The 16,737-nt window shown below is 39.7% G+C and overlaps 2 protein-coding genes across 2 annotated transcripts; one reads left to right on the forward strand and one right to left on the reverse strand.

The window, feature by feature from the left end:
• Nucleotides 1-748: 748 nt before the first annotated feature.
• LOC145433645 (lipid transport auxiliary protein 1-like) lies at nucleotides 749-3,897 on the forward strand. Its single transcript, XM_080310801.1, has 5 exons — nucleotides 749-933; nucleotides 1,107-1,377; nucleotides 3,317-3,480; nucleotides 3,543-3,601; nucleotides 3,668-3,897. The coding sequence occupies exons 1-5, from the start codon at nucleotides 826-828 to the stop codon at nucleotides 3,807-3,809; spliced, it is 744 nt and encodes a 247-aa protein (XP_080166927.1). The 5' UTR covers nucleotides 749-825; the 3' UTR covers nucleotides 3,810-3,897.
• A 2,740-nt stretch (nucleotides 3,898-6,637) lies between these two features.
• Nucleotides 6,638-16,499, reverse strand: LOC145433640 (7SK snRNA methylphosphate capping enzyme-like). Its single transcript, XM_080310796.1, has 9 exons — nucleotides 15,130-16,499; nucleotides 13,275-13,792; nucleotides 9,021-9,711; nucleotides 8,302-8,467; nucleotides 8,073-8,190; nucleotides 7,863-7,996; nucleotides 7,435-7,519; nucleotides 7,201-7,327; nucleotides 6,638-6,890 (listed from the first exon to the last, which is right to left on the reverse strand). Exons 1-9 carry the CDS (start codon nucleotides 15,380-15,382, stop codon nucleotides 6,850-6,852), a joined length of 2,133 nt encoding a protein of 710 aa, XP_080166922.1. The 5' UTR covers nucleotides 15,383-16,499; the 3' UTR covers nucleotides 6,638-6,849.
• Nucleotides 16,500-16,737: the final 238 nt, after the last annotated feature.

A 16,737-nucleotide genomic window follows, 5' to 3' on the forward strand; every position in this document is an offset into this window, starting at 1 on the left:
TGTTCTGAATTAATCCTAAATCATTATTGGCGGACCAACCTACAATGCGCTTACAGAATCGACGCCGTTAGCCGACTCATTGACCAGCTTATCAACAAGCCGCCAATGTCGTGATCATTGAAGCGTACCAGATTAGCTAATCAAACGCCGTGATTTCGTGATTACTAGTCTGATTGCCGTTCTCTGGTCGCTGGCACGCCCACTCTACGGCAGCTACTTTCAAACGCATTTAGACAAATGTTAACGACTTTCCCGTGAGCTTATTGCAGGTTCATTGACGTTTTTTAACTATAATCTATAGAATGAGATATGGATACGCATAAATTTTGAGATTTTCCAAATTATGGACAACCCTAGTGTATATGCATCTAACGTTGAATATATTGTACAGAAATAGTCTGGCAAGACGTTCCTGAATATGTCGATGTAATTTACAAAGCATAAAACGCAATGACACCCGTGTATATTTCCATGATTCACCCGATCACTGATTTACGCCAAAAATTCTAATAGAATCACAGTGGTCTTCATACAGCAGGTTCGTCTCGTGCATGTAGTATTCAAATTGATTAATGATAATTTTACTGTTTATGAAATGATATGTCGTGATTAACCTGTTAGTAAGTTTGATATATTTGTAGGCCAACTTCCCCTCGGTTTTGACACTTCGCCTAACTATTAGTTGGCAACCTAATTCCGAGTACCGCCAGCGTTGAGTAATACAATATCAGCATGATGTCTATCAAATGTTTGAAAATATACTGCTTCTTCACAGAATTGCTTGATACGGTATGTTATAAATGTAGTGCCACTCCTGCGTTTACAATGGTAACCAATTCCACAGTGACGTCAAATCCCAATATCGTGCGGGATGGGAATTCAGGCTCACTGACTGGAGTCAATGTTCTTCTCGTAATAATATATGGTGGTATGGTAAGATTTTAATTCTTGGATCTGGTAATTAAAAGTAAACTATTGCATAGCAATGTTTCTAATATAGGCTTACGTAATTGTAGTAAAACCAGATCAGTTTCACCCATTTAAAGAGATAGGTAAAGATTAAGCAGCCTTTGTCTCTAGAATGACACTGATTCGCTATGTTTCAGGTTGGACTGATGTGCATCCTGTTTATCAAGAGATTGCTTCTCCGGATTGCGCCCAAATATTCAAAAGGTTATACCGATGTCGTAAAACACGCTCCCGAGGCACTGAAAGAAGATATTCAAAAACGGCTGATGCAGACAATGAATGTTTATCATGAACCGTTACTGCTATCACCGGATGATTATCGGCAACAAAGTCTGTCTTCATCAGATACCACAACACAGTATGGCTACCTGTATCGCATGAAAGCTGTGGATGCCATGAGGAAGCTTGGTAGGTATAAGTTGTTTTTCAATTCTGATACCATCCTGCTGAGACTGATGGATAGCCAATGCTGCAGGGTGATGGATGGAATTCTGATACCATTCGCTCCATTGGTCGGAACGCTCAACAGTGATGATCATTAACTTTGTACTTGTACTTTATTGAAGTATTCAACTGGTGGTGTTTTCAGACTAGGAGACTACTAATGTAAGCTTTTGAATGCCAACTAATGAAGCAGAAGTAGTGTTTGGATAGATTTGTGTCACTTCATGAGTAAAATTGTCATATCAGCTGACAGCTGGACAATATGGCGCAGTAATGGAATCATACAACTTCAAATTTAAGCTATTTGGGACGCTGTTAGTCATTCTGCATTATTCGCAGTGATACATGCTGCAATTTTGAAGTTGCCACCAACAGACTAATGGACCGTTTAGACACTCATTCCTAAACTGCTTGAGTAACTTTAATAGCCAAGTTTTTTACTTCGACTTCAAATAATAGTTACCGTAATTTTCCGAATATAGTGCGCCCCCATGTATAATACGCACCCTTTAAATGACGTGTATATTCTGGGAAAAAGCCTGTGCCCATGTATAGTACGCACCCTGCATTCGCAGTACATGAGTACATGAATAGTTGTGGTTTAGTATTCGATGTTGTTCTGTTTTGCGATGTCACTGTCGAACAATCATGACATAATGATCGCTAATCATATTACAATTAACGGCATTGTCTCTAAACGAGAGTAGATAGTAGCCAAAGCCTTTGAGGTCGGCGACGCGATAGCTCAGGCTAGCGACACACGACATCTTGCGCACGTGGCCTATCACAATTACAGATGTGATTGCTCAGGCCAACAGTTATGTCGGGCGCACCAGTCCTGTTGGAGATGCGACTGATTATCCAAGCGATTATATCTTGCGTACATGGCATCTTGTGTATGAGATTGTTACAGCCTGTCGTTGACGCGATGCATCAACAAGGACGCGATGAATCAACAAGGATTGCCGCGCACGCCGCAATCAATCAGTGACCTAATTTCGTGCAAACGGCACATCAACTCAGCAAGAGATCGAGTGCTTTGCAGACGACACTCGTTAATTAGAAACACGCTTTTCGTTAATTGGCAACATGACTCTCTATTTGGCAGCGCGTTACACTCGATAATACGAATTACGGGGCTCAATGGCTAGAGGTGATCCGCGATTTAAACAAACGTGAAGAAAGGCGTGATTTCAAGTTCTTGATCGAGGGATTTTTTTTTCAAGGCTTGCTGTACCCATGTATAATACGCACCCCCCTATTTTAGGGCAAAAAATCGGTAAAATTTTGCGCATTATACATGGAAAATTACGGTATAGCATGTCCAAAACATCGCCAATTCTACTTGTAGTTCATCAGAAATATTCAGTATACTTGTACTTAGCACTCTTAGCAGTATTAACAATAGATACCTGAACAACTATGGTGGTCACAGTAGAAGTAGAAGTATAGTGCCTTTCAAAACAGATTAAACTACTTCAATATATGTTCAAATCGCTAGATCAAACATACCTTCAAGAATAAAATTTGTGGTCAATAACCCACAACCTTCGAATATCGTCAATTTTATTATTTATCAACTACTGAACTACTCAACACTTGTAAAAAACAGTTAAAAATATATGTGTACAGCAAAAATATGTAGGCGTACGAATAGTGTCTGACCGATTGAGCATACAAAACTTATTTGCCTGCACTTGTAAATATCATGAACAATGAACATGTTTTCTTGATTTAATGATCCAGAAACTAGCCTTCAGGTTATGTGAAAGCATTGGCTAAAAAACTTTGAATACCAGTGCCGAATTTCAGTACAAGCACATCATAGCTGTATGTTTATAAAGTTCAAGCTCCATTGACGCATCTACAGATATGCTTGATATAATTGAATTGTGATTTGCAGAAGATATTCTTGAAAAGCAAGAATTAGAGCGCAGTAGTCACAAGGAATGGAGCCACCATCTGCACGATTTGAAATCCCACAGCTCTGGTATATTAAAAAATGTACGTACCTCGCAGATCAAATCGCTAATGGATATGTACGAACATGCCAGATATAAACAAGAGGTATATCAACACTGCTTGCACCTATGTACTTGGTGATTCAATCAAATTGGTTGTTTTACTAGCGATTTGGAAAGGTAGAATACAACAAGATGATCGAAACGCTCTCTGAAATCATGTCTGGGTAAGCTGCTTTACAAGAGATGTCTTATCTATGTGTCATAATTTATGCTTCATTTTTCAAATTTAGAATTGAGCAAAAATCTAGGAAGAGACGCAGCTCAAAAAAGCAATCATCAAGAAAGAATACAAGTTCTTCAAATAACTCCGGTGCAGCCAAGCCTGGTCTTGACACTAAACATGGCGATAAGGATCCATTAATTAGGAATTGATTTTAGTAGAATATTCATACAAACTTATTTTACCGATTTTTTTTGTCTTGTCATGAGAATATATGGAAAATACTTTTCTATTCATTTATCTGAGCCACATTGCTGTGTACCAACAAGTGTGAGTTAAATGCGACTAGAATATGACCTAAAGAATTAACGAGACTAAAATATGGAGGTCGGGTCGAGCAAGTTGAGATATCATGCGAGCAATTTTCCAATGGTTTAAGCCAGTGGCTCTCAACCTGAGGGGCGCGAATGCATCTGAAGGGGGGGGGGGGGGGCGCGAAACAGCGGTCAACTGAATTTTTTTTCGCGCGATTTACCTCTAATTCGCGTGTGTTACTCTATATATAGACCAATTCTCATATTTCTGAATTCTCTCGTCAACAGTCGTAATATTCCATGCCATCAAACCATCTGTTGAGGTTGCTAGAGCATCACCGTCGGATTTTGTGATATGACGATAAGGGGGGCGCGAAACTTTTCACTATCATAGAGGGGGCAGAGATGCCACTGAGATATCTTGGAAAAACCCAGCTTTGGACGTTGGAAAAACCCAGATCCTATATTTCACTCAAATTTATATGATATTGCTGCAAAACAGTGACTGAGAGTCATCAATGACAGTTATACGGACATAGAAGTTTTAGCCCTTGATGTTGAAATCCCAACTGTTCATTTTCATACTATACATTTTGCTCAGTTAAATGAGCAAATCCATCGAAATATGATGCTTTCCTCTCGACACATTGCTATGGGCATTCGGTATGGAGGGGGGGGGGGGGGGGTCAATACGTAATTTATTGTATATTCGTAATGTTTGTCACAATGCTAATCCCCATCTATGATGAGGATGATTTTAGGGTATAGTTCCAGTGACTGTGAGCTTACCAGATAGATTAAAAATAGCTTTCGATTCATTAAAACTGGGACAAGCATTTTTATCTGGGATGTTTAGTCGAAAAAGAAACTGCCAGATCATGAAATTAAGGGTACATTTGAATTTGACAAACCCCTCTCCCTCTGAATAACTTGCCCGGGTGCCCAAATTGTCTCTTTGAGTGTCCCTGTTCAAAGTGAATATACTCTGAGGTCAACATGGTAAATTAGTTAGATCAACATTTGGTCTTTCCATGTGCATTAATTGCATACTTTACACCAGTTACATACTATTTACTGACACACGACGAATTTGTTGCAGCGCTATTATTCAAGTCCTAAATCGTTTTGAATTGCAAAACAAATGCTCCAGAGTTGCCTTGTGAAAATGACTTTCTGCGACCTAGTAGTCAGTATTCAATTAAGCTCTCTCATCACGCCAAGACCTCTCATTTTAATAGTAAATGGGTCTCTTTAGACTCAATCACAGTAGAATCCGTGGATATTATAAGATCTTACTAAGCTAATAATAAATTTTGCGCCGTAAAATTGACCTGACAAACATGATGTTGAAAAAAACCCAGATTTCAAGCACAAAAACCCAGAAACCCAGGTGATGCTCGAAAAACCCAGATCTGGGGGGAAAAACCCAGGAGTGGCATCTTTGAAAGGGGGGCGTTTAAAAAAAGGTTGAAAACCATTGGTTTAGGTCAGGGGCGGGCAACTTCTCCAGTCGGCGGGCCGGATATAGGAAAATTAAGTACTTGGCGGGCCGGATTGCTGAATCGATACATTATTCGCCCATATATCTACATATACAAGGAATAAATCGTACTTAATGTATTTTACCGACAGCAATGTCACTGCAAAGCCGTATATCGCCGATAATGACGAAGACAATGTAGATTTGAGAACAGCATTGTTATACAGGCGCCGTCTGTTTCTCTCTAATCAATTAACACAAGGTGCAATCCTTAAATAAGATTTCAATGCGTTCTATAAGCCCGGTACCCTCAATTTACCGAGATATCAATTCATTAGGGTTGAGTACATGGTGAATGCCGATACTGCAAGTCTTCTTGCTTCGATGAACTTACGCGTGAGCTCTACTCTCGCACGGTGCGTACACAAGTATATAATAACATACAGTCACTACAATTTGACGCTTACGCAAGTAGCGGGGTATCTCGGCGGAGTGGCGCTGCGGGCCACATTATCATGTAAGACGGGAAACTGTCCGCGGGCCGGACAAAATCCCTTCGCGGGCCGGATCCGGCCCGTATGTTGCCCACCCCTGGTTTAGGTGGTGGAGTGGAGCCTGGCAGCCACACCACCATAGAAATCTATTTATTCAACTGGTGCGCAGTTGGAATTTTCATTTTCTGCAGCTGCTCTACAATGGATTTCTGAAGAAAATAACTGCAACAATTTTTTTTTTCCTTTAGTTTGAGACCACATCATATTTAGAGTGCGGTGCCCCTTTAACCTAATCGACATATTTCAACTATTACTAATCTTTAGAGCTGGCCACAATGATTCGAGTACTGTATTACGAATCGAGTATTAATTTTAATCATCCCAGTTGAGCACGATTTTTCGAGTACTGAAATTATACGCTCCTCGCCAGCTGAAAGTTAATAAATTAACGGGAATTCTAGTTTTGATACTATTTTCCATTGAGGAAACCTTGATTGGCCGTGTCGCAGCATACTAGAAATGGTTCAAGCTATGATCGTTACCGAGGTCATGATCATCCCACAACATTGTCAAGAAGAGCAAAGAAATGGTATGGTCGAAAAAATACCCAAACTCCTTTAACGCGACGGATAACAAGCATTATGTTCTTTGTGTTGGCATAAAATTACATATCTGAACCTTGACACCGTATATTCTATTGTAATGTACTTGATTTTTCCCAGCCCTACTAATCTTAACGCTACAGAACAAACCAGATTGCCGCTGAAGTTTATTCAACTATGAAAAACAAAACACGTGCCGGAAGCAGTATAACCACAAAGCGTACGGAACAATAAGTAGAGATGATATCCCAATGAGCTGAATGTCCCGGAAGTTGATGGGCTTCAAACTCAGCATGACCAACGTTTCGGTCCACGCCACGAACTGACAGTAGCATCTGATCAGCAGCAATGGAAGCTTACCCTTATTCAGGTTTATAATAAGCCTGGATAGGTCTTCGGAAACCTGAATTGAAAACAAAAATTTCAAACTTGACTTACTAATAGTGAAAGTGCAGTACGGCGAAAAAACTAGATTTAGAAAAGATCCGTACATGAACGTAATTTGAGTACTCGGAACAAATATATATCTGGTGATGCCTTTCAGCAAATGAAGCGCCCTGCCGCCGAAATTATTTTAACAGCCAAGCTTCTTTCTGTGATGGCTCGAAATGATTTTCATGATCAAATGGTGCATGTGTGGGTGGAGGTTTCTGTCATTTCGCCAAATTTTTAATGGACTCGTCTTTTCTACAATAACAGTCAAGTCACCATACCTTTACAATTATTCTTTTCCGGCATCTTCAAGTGTTCCACCCTGTCGAATCCTATTTCCTTGGTGAGGATAGCGGGCAAATCGTCTGGCCGGATTTTCAACTTCTGATAATTCTCATTCAATTGTTCCTGAGGACAACAAAAGCAAAACCGTTTGAAATCGAAAATATATCTGTGGCAGATTATAATAAGCGACAAGGGATTGCAAAACAGACACATCTTTTGCGCTCACTTACACACATCTTTCTTTTGGACGAATATGAGCTCCAAGGCTGAGGTTCAAAGATGAACATCCCACCGGCGCGCAGCTGCTTGAAGGCTCTGTCAAATGGTCACGCTCATTTAGCAAATACTTTACTGATATACGCAAATCATAAAAATTCTAGGCCAGTAAGAATAATCGAATATAATGGTGATTAGCCTACTGCAGATGATGTAGTAGATTCCGATATTCACACATTGTTTGTAATTGTATACCATTCTTACGTTACACTATCTATTTCAACTTCAAATTTCTAATTGCAATCTCCGTATTTACTGACAGCCGCTCCCGACTAGTGTCAGTTGAAAAGCTTGAGTGACTATATTACGAATATGAACTTGTCATTCGTCGCAATTTTGCATGGCAATTTCTACAACAAATCACATAACAACATCGCCATACCTCCGAAACAAGCGAAGCAGACCCTCGTCTCCCCAGTTCATGTGAATCCACTTTGAAACGCTCATGCACAAAATGATGTCGTACTCGGGTTCTTGGAAGCGTAGGAACTCATCTTTCTTTGGAACGTAATTGCCCTGAATGTGGGAAAAAAGTTTGTGATGTAATTGATTGTAACATTTTTGGTTCTACTTCAAAGTTGACGGTACATACTTGGAAGAAGTTGACGTTGTTTGGAAAAGCCGCCGTTGTATCGTCCTTACCGGTTTCAACTGGTGGTGTAGCTAAAGGCCCCATGGTTATGGCCATGGATGCTGGAAACTTGGATGCACTAAAAATATTTTAGATTTCGGCATAAACAGACAGAATTAATCATGATAGTGACATGTTCATCAATACATGTCGAATGTACTGATCAACACAGCAAACCCGTGTGGCATACCATTTTCCGGGCTTTGCGTTGCTGGCATAGTGTCGAACGTTGTTCCGCGCGATTCTGATCAACTTATCGTCGATGTCAACACCAACTATCTTCCTCGGTTGAAACTCTTTCGCGATCAAAAGCGTCAGATGACCAGCGTTGCAGCCAACGTCGAGAACGTCTTTGTCTGTGGCAGAAATTTGTAAATTACTCATTCAGTCAGCAACAGTGCGCGGCTCTACAGAAATTAAGCATTAGGTTGAGGAGTTTTGTTTTTACGGTACTACTATAGGCACAAAGCACTGCTGTAGTTCAGTCATGTATATTCATGATTAAAAAAGGTATCGAGCAATATAGCTCCCACACTAAATCATGTAGTGTACAATACTCAAGGAAATACACCTCTGTCTAGCTTTAAAACCAATAAAGCCAAACTTATAAGTGCCACACTGATCCACACCGAACATTTTCATGTAATACATGATTTCACGGCTTTTTAAGAATCAACAGTACATGATATAAACCCTGAAAATTTCAATCAACGACTGCAGATTTAAATCGTCGATTCCCATTTCGACGCTCACATTTGGAAAGTACAACTTAAACTTTTGGGTAACCAACAGAACCGACATCAATTGGGCCTTCTACAGCACCCTAGCTGGGATTCAAACACCTTCTGTCAGGCTGGCGGTTAGCATAACAGTTACATATACCAGAATCGCAATGCGACACAAACCCACCTTTGAACCATTCCTTCTTGAGACATTCCATCCTCACGTCCTTGAATTTCTCCTGGTTGCGATACCCGTAATACTGCGTGTAATTACCGTACTGGAACCTCGCGTTGTACGGCTTCTTCTTGCCTGAAGTTTTATTGGTGCTGGTACTTTGCGAGGTCGTGTCACATTGTGATACATCCGACACCGCAGCCTTCACTGGTGCTGCCAGTTTCGCAGCGGCATCGCTTTTATTTTTGCTAGCAACCGTCAGGGATTTTTTCGGAGAGGTTTTTTCAGAGTTCATATAATTTTGCGCGGGGCTAGCGCCCAAAGTCAAATTCCCGGGATTGATAGTGCCGATCGGTTTTTCCAACACATTTTCGAGATCTCTTTCTGTAGCAGTCCGACTAGGATGTGCCACTGTGTCGTTCACAAAAGAACTGAAGAAATCCCCTTCACAATCTCTCTCAGACAGATTCTCGCTGCACGTACGCCGCCGTTTAACGGGAGAAAAGTATTCTCGGTGGATTATCTTCTCGCTGCCGCACCGGAGCTTGTCGTCAACTTCGGTTGATTCGGTTTGCATTCCCGCGTCACTTGTGCCATGTTTTCCGGCTTGCCTGCGTCTTCGATGCTTCGAGTTTGTGTGCGCTTTCGAGCGTCGCGTGTTTTGCGGGATGGCGGGCGACACGATGGGATCACGGACATTTGCCTGTGAAGCAAACATTTTGAACATAGTCTTGGACAGAATTGAAAATGCTCATCCGAACATATCACTGCTTGCTCAGATATGGGATTATTAGCGAGCCATTGTATTGTGAGGAATTCTAGAAATACAAATCAAGTCACACAGAACACCCACGCACACGCAGGTATCCTGCTGGCGATAAAAATACCGGATCGACTTCAGACTTTACTCAAATCTGAGCAGTTCAGTTTTACTTCTAACCTCGTTCAAAATTGGGATCTTAGAATTAGATTATCTAACATAGATAAGCATTGTCGAGAAGGACTGTCCTACATCCTAACGTCGCGTTGGCGCATCTCAAGTCTGAACCGTGGCGGGGAGGGGGAGATAGATCACCTTTTTATTATCTTTACAGATACTATTCATCCTTTTCCTCACCATTACCATAATTTTACATGTATAGTACACACCCTTAAAATGACATGCCAAAACTGGGAAAAAGCCTGTACTCGTGTATAATACGCACCCCCTGTACGAGCAGGTGATCAAGCAAGCATCTGATACGAGAGCATAGCATGTGTGACATCAAATTTGCTCAATTGCCTAATTTCTCTGCCACTTCAACGACTTTCTTTTGAAAAACAATGGTAAAACTTGTTCTCTTCACCATCTTGATGTTAATGCTAATCAAACAGCGAGTGTAAACTACCGGTAATACCATGCGCGACGGATCCAAATTCCCGTCAGCGTGTTTTAAAATCTAGCGACAGGGTCAGTTCATGCCAGGTGGTCCAGAAAAATTTCAAAATATGCCCCCACCTTCTCACATTATCATGAAAATTGGTATGCTTGGGAAACTTTTCTTTCTGATTTCAGAAAAACAAATTTCATGAAAATCGATCCAGTACAACCGAAGATATGGCCGTTCAAAAATTGCGGTTTTTTTTTATCGCTAAAGCGGAAAAAAATGACAGAAATTTACACATGCAATTGAAATTTGCTATATTTTGGTCAAATTTGGGTTGTTGAGGGTGACACTTTCACACTTGTTCATTTACATCCTACTTGATACTTTGCCCCCTTCTTTGACACCTGGGGTTGCATAGTCTGACCTTTAGCCCCATGATTCTGTTCGCGTCTTCGAAAATCGCTCACGCGTGACGTCATTTTTAATTGCAAATTTCTTTTGACTAAGAGGTGGTGTCATCAAGTGTAAGGTGTCATTGGAAAGCTCCTGATAAGGACTTTCAGAATCAACTATAACATTCCTCGCTATAGAATCATTACATACCATAAGAGTGCCATGAAACTAACCTGCAAATAACATGTTTTAATTGAAAATCTCACCTTTCTCAACATGACACAAACTCTGTAAAACAACTAATTTTACTTTTATTCTATATACAGTACCTATTGTACTATACACAAGGTAGTCAGTATAACTCAGAACAGATAATTGCCGACATAAATTATGCTGGAAATAATTTTTTTAAATTGGAGAAAAATTTGCTACACAGTTTGAGGTGAACACACAGTACTTCAAAAATGAATCAGAATTCACAACTAACGCAATGATAAGATGCAATATTTTATGTATTCTACACAATACATTTGGGCAACGATCAGCACTAAACAATGAAATGGACATAAACAATGAAAATCAATGTCAGCGGGTTGGTAGATTTCATATTATGGTGAGATATCAACTATGCACTTGCACATATCAAATATATATATTTATCTTTGATGATATGTCTTCCAAACTTCTTTGACTTTCAGTGTTGTTTATACACACTCTTTTTGATGCTAACTCGGTCTTTCAACGCCGGCATCATCCTGTTGTGTTTGCTGTTTCCAAAAAACTTCACAATTTTTTCATCTGAAAGCATCTTCCCTTTTTGTGGTGGTGGCAAAGAATAACTCCAGTGTCTTGTTCTTGCTGTTTCGCATCTCTCACCAACCTTCCACTTACTCCAAAAATTTCCGAGATTTTCATTCTTGACCAATTGTTAAGATTTGAATTTTTTGAGGTCTTGTTGAATTAGGGCTATTGCTTTTTCTTATATTTTTGATACGATATTTCAAAAGCAACTCCATTTTCATATTCGTCTTTTCCCGTCCCTACAAATTCTTGAATCTCATCAACATGTAAAACCTTGGCAAGCTTTGTTTCAACATTTAGATTCAAATCTTGTATTTTTCTTTTTCCGTATCTAATTTTTCGATTTCCAGTAAGAGAATGCAGCTTTACTGGAGATTCACCAACAGCATGAAGACACTGATATGTGCATTGTTAATATCTCACCATAACATGAAAACTACAATACATGAGATATTGCATCTTATCATTGCGATAGTTGTGAATTCTGATTAATTTTTGAAGTATTGTGTGTTCACCTTAAACTGTGTAGCAAATGTTCTCCATTATTTTAAAAATATCTCCCAAAATTATTTCCAGCATAATTTATGTCAGCAATTATCTGCTCTGAGTTATACTGACTACCTTGTGTATAGTAGGCCTACAATAGGTACTGTATATAGAATAAAAGTAAAATTAGTTGTTTTACAGAGTTTGTGTCGTGTTAAGAAAGGTGAGATTTTCAATTAAAACTTGTTATTTGCAGGTTAGTTTCATGGCACTCTTATGGTAAGTAATGATTCTATAGCGAGGAATGTTATAGTTGATTTTGAAAGTCCTTGTCAAGACCTTTCCAATGACACCTTACATTTGATGACACCACCTCTTAGCCAAAAGATATTTGCAATTGAAAATGACGCCACGCGTGAGCGATTTTTGAAGACATGAGCAGAATCGCAGGGTTAAAGGTCAGACTATGCAACCCGAGGAGTCAAAGTAGGGGGCAAAGTATCAAGTAGGATGTAAATGAACAAGTGTGAAAGTGTCATCCTCAACAACCCTAATTTGATCGAATTATGGCAAATTTAAGTTGCATGTTTATATTTCTGACAATTTTTCCGCCTGAGCGATCACAAAAATGGCAATTTTTGGACGGTCATACCTTCGGATTTAGTTGACCTTTTTTGTTGAAATTTGGATTTCTGAAATCAGAAAACAGAGCTCTGTAAGCATGCCAATTTTCATGATGTTTCGAGATAGTGGGGATATGGCCTGGACGAACTGATATGATATTACCCGACACCTAGATGACTAAGTGTGTTGGGCACAAAGGCTGGATGTGATGTGCGATTGACAACATACAAGAAAAAAGGTGCAATTTTCAAAATTCTTGTGCCCATGTATGACATGCACCCCCGATTTTACGACAAAAGAATTGATTAAATTGCGCGCATTATACATTGAAAATTACAGTACTTGATACTGTGAAATACTAGGGGAAAGGTGAATGCATTTCCAGTTTCGTTGAAATACGTTGCTTTCTGATAATTGTGATCATTCAATTACCGCCCCTCCAGCAGTTACATTAATAACCTAGTTGAAAGACAATGACACAACACAATAGTTGATACCTTCGATTCTAATTTACTTTTGCCGACAAGGACAAACCCTGTCTACACTATGGTACAGTAAAATGTTATAATTGGTGTAATCACCGAAGCGCACTAACCTGCGAAGCTGCAACTGGAATAGTCAACCGCTTCACCGGTGACAGATTTCGCTTCTGTGAGTCGACCTTTGTAGTGACTGTGCCAACGTCTGAAGCCCCGTTGCCTTCATCAACATTCCGATCGTCCTCGATGGACGTCTGAACCGAGTTCTGATCCTGATTTTTCAACAGCTGACTCTTCCTTCGTCTGTTTCGTTTACTTCTGGTTCGAGAGTTTTTGCTGGCTGCCGAAGGCGGCGTCAAGTTGCTGGAGTTCAGCCCAAGCGGATCGGTCACGTCGACCGGAGTAATAATATCGATAACAGAGTTTCTGGGTGGTAATGGTGACGACGCAGGCGTGACCGCATTGAGGGCTCGGTTAATGTTCTCATCCATCATAGAGTTCAGATTGAGAGGGTCGGTAATATTTCCGCCGAGAAGAAATTTTGTGGGCAGTATTATCCCCCTATTGCTCGTGTGGCGCTTGTGATGTCCGCCTGAGCCCTTTCTTCGCTTTGCGTTATGGCTTGTCAACGCACCTGCAAGCAAAGATTGGTAATAAAAAATCAAACATAAGCCGAATCCAACTTGGAATCAGATAGAGCCTTAATTCTCTCAGTGCAAACAGATATCATGCTATAACGAGCATGTTGGCAGACGCCAAAAAAAAAAACCTTGTGGTATTTTCAAAAAATTTTCAACTAAGCGTACTTTGTTTCTAAGATTTGTCTTTATTATTTACTTAATTGATGAAGACTGGGCGGAAATGTTGACCTTCCTTTAGTCATCGGGAAGCTCTGCAACTATCATGTCAATGATGCGCCATTGGCGGAAGTCATCACCCTGTTTTTCGTCATCATGTAGCTTAAAGTGACCTTTTAATCATTTTTGTCATCAACTTCCCATGGTCTAAGGGGAATTTTGTGTAAGTAGCCTTGGCTACAATAAGTTTTAGGGGGTCCATACAACCAAGGAAAATTGTGAAGTCTGTGCTAAAAATGTCGAAGAACCCCTGCCATAGATTTATTTCATTACAAATAATCTTCAGAATAACAAATACGGCTAACCAACGTATCTGTGCGCGTTGATATAAATTATGCCAGTGCTCAAGCAATTATTCCTTAGATTTATTCATGAGCTCACTTATGTCACAATGTCACTGTACACCATTTAAATCTAGCAAAGCAGTTGAACATAGGACTATAATCTGGCAGCAAGAGATTACAAATTGGATTTTGTGATGTTCATATTTATAGGTTGGATGACTCAGTGTGGTAGGCTACATCATCCTAAATTATATTACTGCCCAGTGCCCGTGATAAAGAAATCAGCATTAGCACATATTACGGATGTTGCGTGGAATTGGTCAAGAAAGAATGTTCTTATTTTTTAATTACAAAACAGTGTTCTAGTAATTCAATTTTCACTGAAAAATCTCTTTACATCGATTATATCATAGGGAATTACATCACACAGAATATAGGCTACTACCATGTTCACCGTAGAATGGAAGAGGCTCAGCGGCATCAGCGCAAATCAGCTCTGGTATATATTGTCTAACGAATCGTTTTAAGACTTTTTGTTATACTCGTTGCAAGCAGAATATGATATCGAGTCATAAATTCGCAGTTAACTAGCCGAATCGATAACATAAAACATATATCAATACCAAGAAATCAATACAAATTAGTGAGCATAATATCCTGTTTCAAATATAGCCTCTATGAATAGGATTGCAGCCTGCCTCAAATATCGCAAATAGTTGCAGGACGTTACAAAGTTACATCAAATCGGATGCTCAGCTTCAACAACTGATTTCGACCAATTAGTTGAATTTAGGATATTGAACAGCAACCGATTTTTCTACATATATTACCAGTTCCTGATGTTTCGCTAACGCTGTTCCGTCTTCTTCTCTTTTTACGGTTCAGTGACTTTGCAGGTGGTTGTTTGTCAGTTTTTCCATTTTCTTCCGCAACAAGCAACTCGGGAGCACTTGTGAAGCCAGGTTGCAAGAAACTTGTATCCTTGGAATTCTGTTGCAGGCTAGGACTAGCTTCAGTCTCGGTGGATTTCAAGATACACGCGGTGCCTTCTGTTGAAGGTGACACGGCTTTTGTAGCGGCCATTCTGCCGGATAATGGACAATATGCAATATTGCTGAGTCAGGGTTCAGAGCCAATATACAATTTCTATTAAGCTCTGAATCTCATCTCATTAACCAGCAAATTATCTGAAAGCAAATATGGTATGGAAGTTAAATGGTGAATTACTCACAATAGTCATCAAGAAATTGATTCTGTTTCTGGTAGGCTTTGACCCTCAGTTTCAAAACAATTTTCAAGTTGGAAATATTCATTTTGTTTGCTTGATTTTGCTATAAATCATCTTTACTAATAATGATTTTGTATGCTATAGGTATAGATTTTTAATAGCGAGATTCGTCTCAAAAAAGCCAAAAAAATCGGATGTATCAAAAAGGACAAAAACTGTCTAAATAAGCACGATATGTCTTATAAGATGTGCTTTATTGGTCTGATTTTCAAGATGGAATGATGGTGAGTTGTGACTATTTTATATGGTCTTAAAGAGCTGAATCAGTCTCAATTAAAATACCTCACTTTATCAGCAAGACTGAAATTGCTGAAAATCAGACCAAATCATCCTCATGAGTCATGTCTCAAATTTGTGTATTTTTTTTTGTAGTGACACCGGAGAGAGAGAGAGAGAGATATGATATTCTTTCTCGCCTGCACCATCGAGATGCTTTGGCGACGGAGTTGCGATACGGCCCCATGAGGTCATCTAGTCTGCGCCCCCGTTTTTTTTTCTCCTCCATGCTATCCGTGATTGCTGAGCGCCTAGATAACATCATAACAGAGTACAGAGCAGAGACAAGATCCCATGCAACTCGCATTACATTGCCCCCTTTTGTCCGCTGAAATTATGAAAAATATTGCGTAATTAAAACTTCAGTACCTGACGACACCATACTACAATAGCAAAAATAATCAACAACTACAAAACAATTACTCAAAGAGACGACACAACCGCACCTCCATCCTCCGCCACGGCCGAGCGGCAACTGCATCGCGCAGCTGAAGTTCTCTTGTATTGTACTCATGTTGCTGCGACGAATCTATCTCGTATTGTTATCACGTGACATACGTTCGAAATACGTTGTCGAGTTCTCTCAAAACGTGCTCAAACGCCGATTGCGTCAGGCCTACGATACGCCTATCATATGCAGGATTATTTAGTTTAGATTGGCTCATTTCATTCATTTCTTTATTAATGTTGATCATTGCAAAACATCTCAAGGTTGCGACACAGTATGAAAGTACCAAATACTTCTATTATTGTCACATTCGAGAATGAAACGATGTAGGTCTAGGAAGACGCGGTAAGAACAGCATATCTTTTCATTGTATCGCAATTTTCGTGGTTTATTAAACTGATCAAAATTGCCAATAAATTGAATACA

The sequence above is a fragment of the Botryllus schlosseri genome, chromosome 2, assembly GCF_051294905.1.
Source record: "Botryllus schlosseri isolate E-star chromosome 2, Bs_hap1, whole genome shotgun sequence".
In the NCBI taxonomy this organism is placed as follows: Eukaryota; Metazoa; Chordata; class Ascidiacea; order Stolidobranchia; family Styelidae; genus Botryllus; species Botryllus schlosseri.

Coding starts and splice junctions, on each gene's coding strand:
- LOC145433645 (XM_080310801.1), top strand. CDS start 826: ATGGTAACCAATTCCACAGTGACGTCAAATCCCAATATCGTGCGGGAT. Junction 3,481..3,542: donor ATGCCAGATATAAACAAGAG/GTATATCAACAC, acceptor TTGTTTTACTAG/CGATTTGGAAAGGTAGAATA. Junction 3,602..3,667: donor CTCTCTGAAATCATGTCTGG/GTAAGCTGCTTT, acceptor TTTCAAATTTAG/AATTGAGCAAAAATCTAGGA.
- LOC145433640 (XM_080310796.1), bottom strand. CDS start 15,382: ATGGCCGCTACAAAAGCCGTGTCACCTTCAACAGAAGGCACCGCGTGT. Junction 9,712..13,274: donor TTCCAGTTGCAGCTTCGCAG/GTTAGTGCGCTT, acceptor TTTGCTTCACAG/GCAAATGTCCGTGATCCCAT. Junction 6,891..7,200: donor GGAAAAGAATAATTGTAAAG/GTATGGTGACTT, acceptor TTTTCAATTCAG/GTTTCCGAAGACCTATCCAG.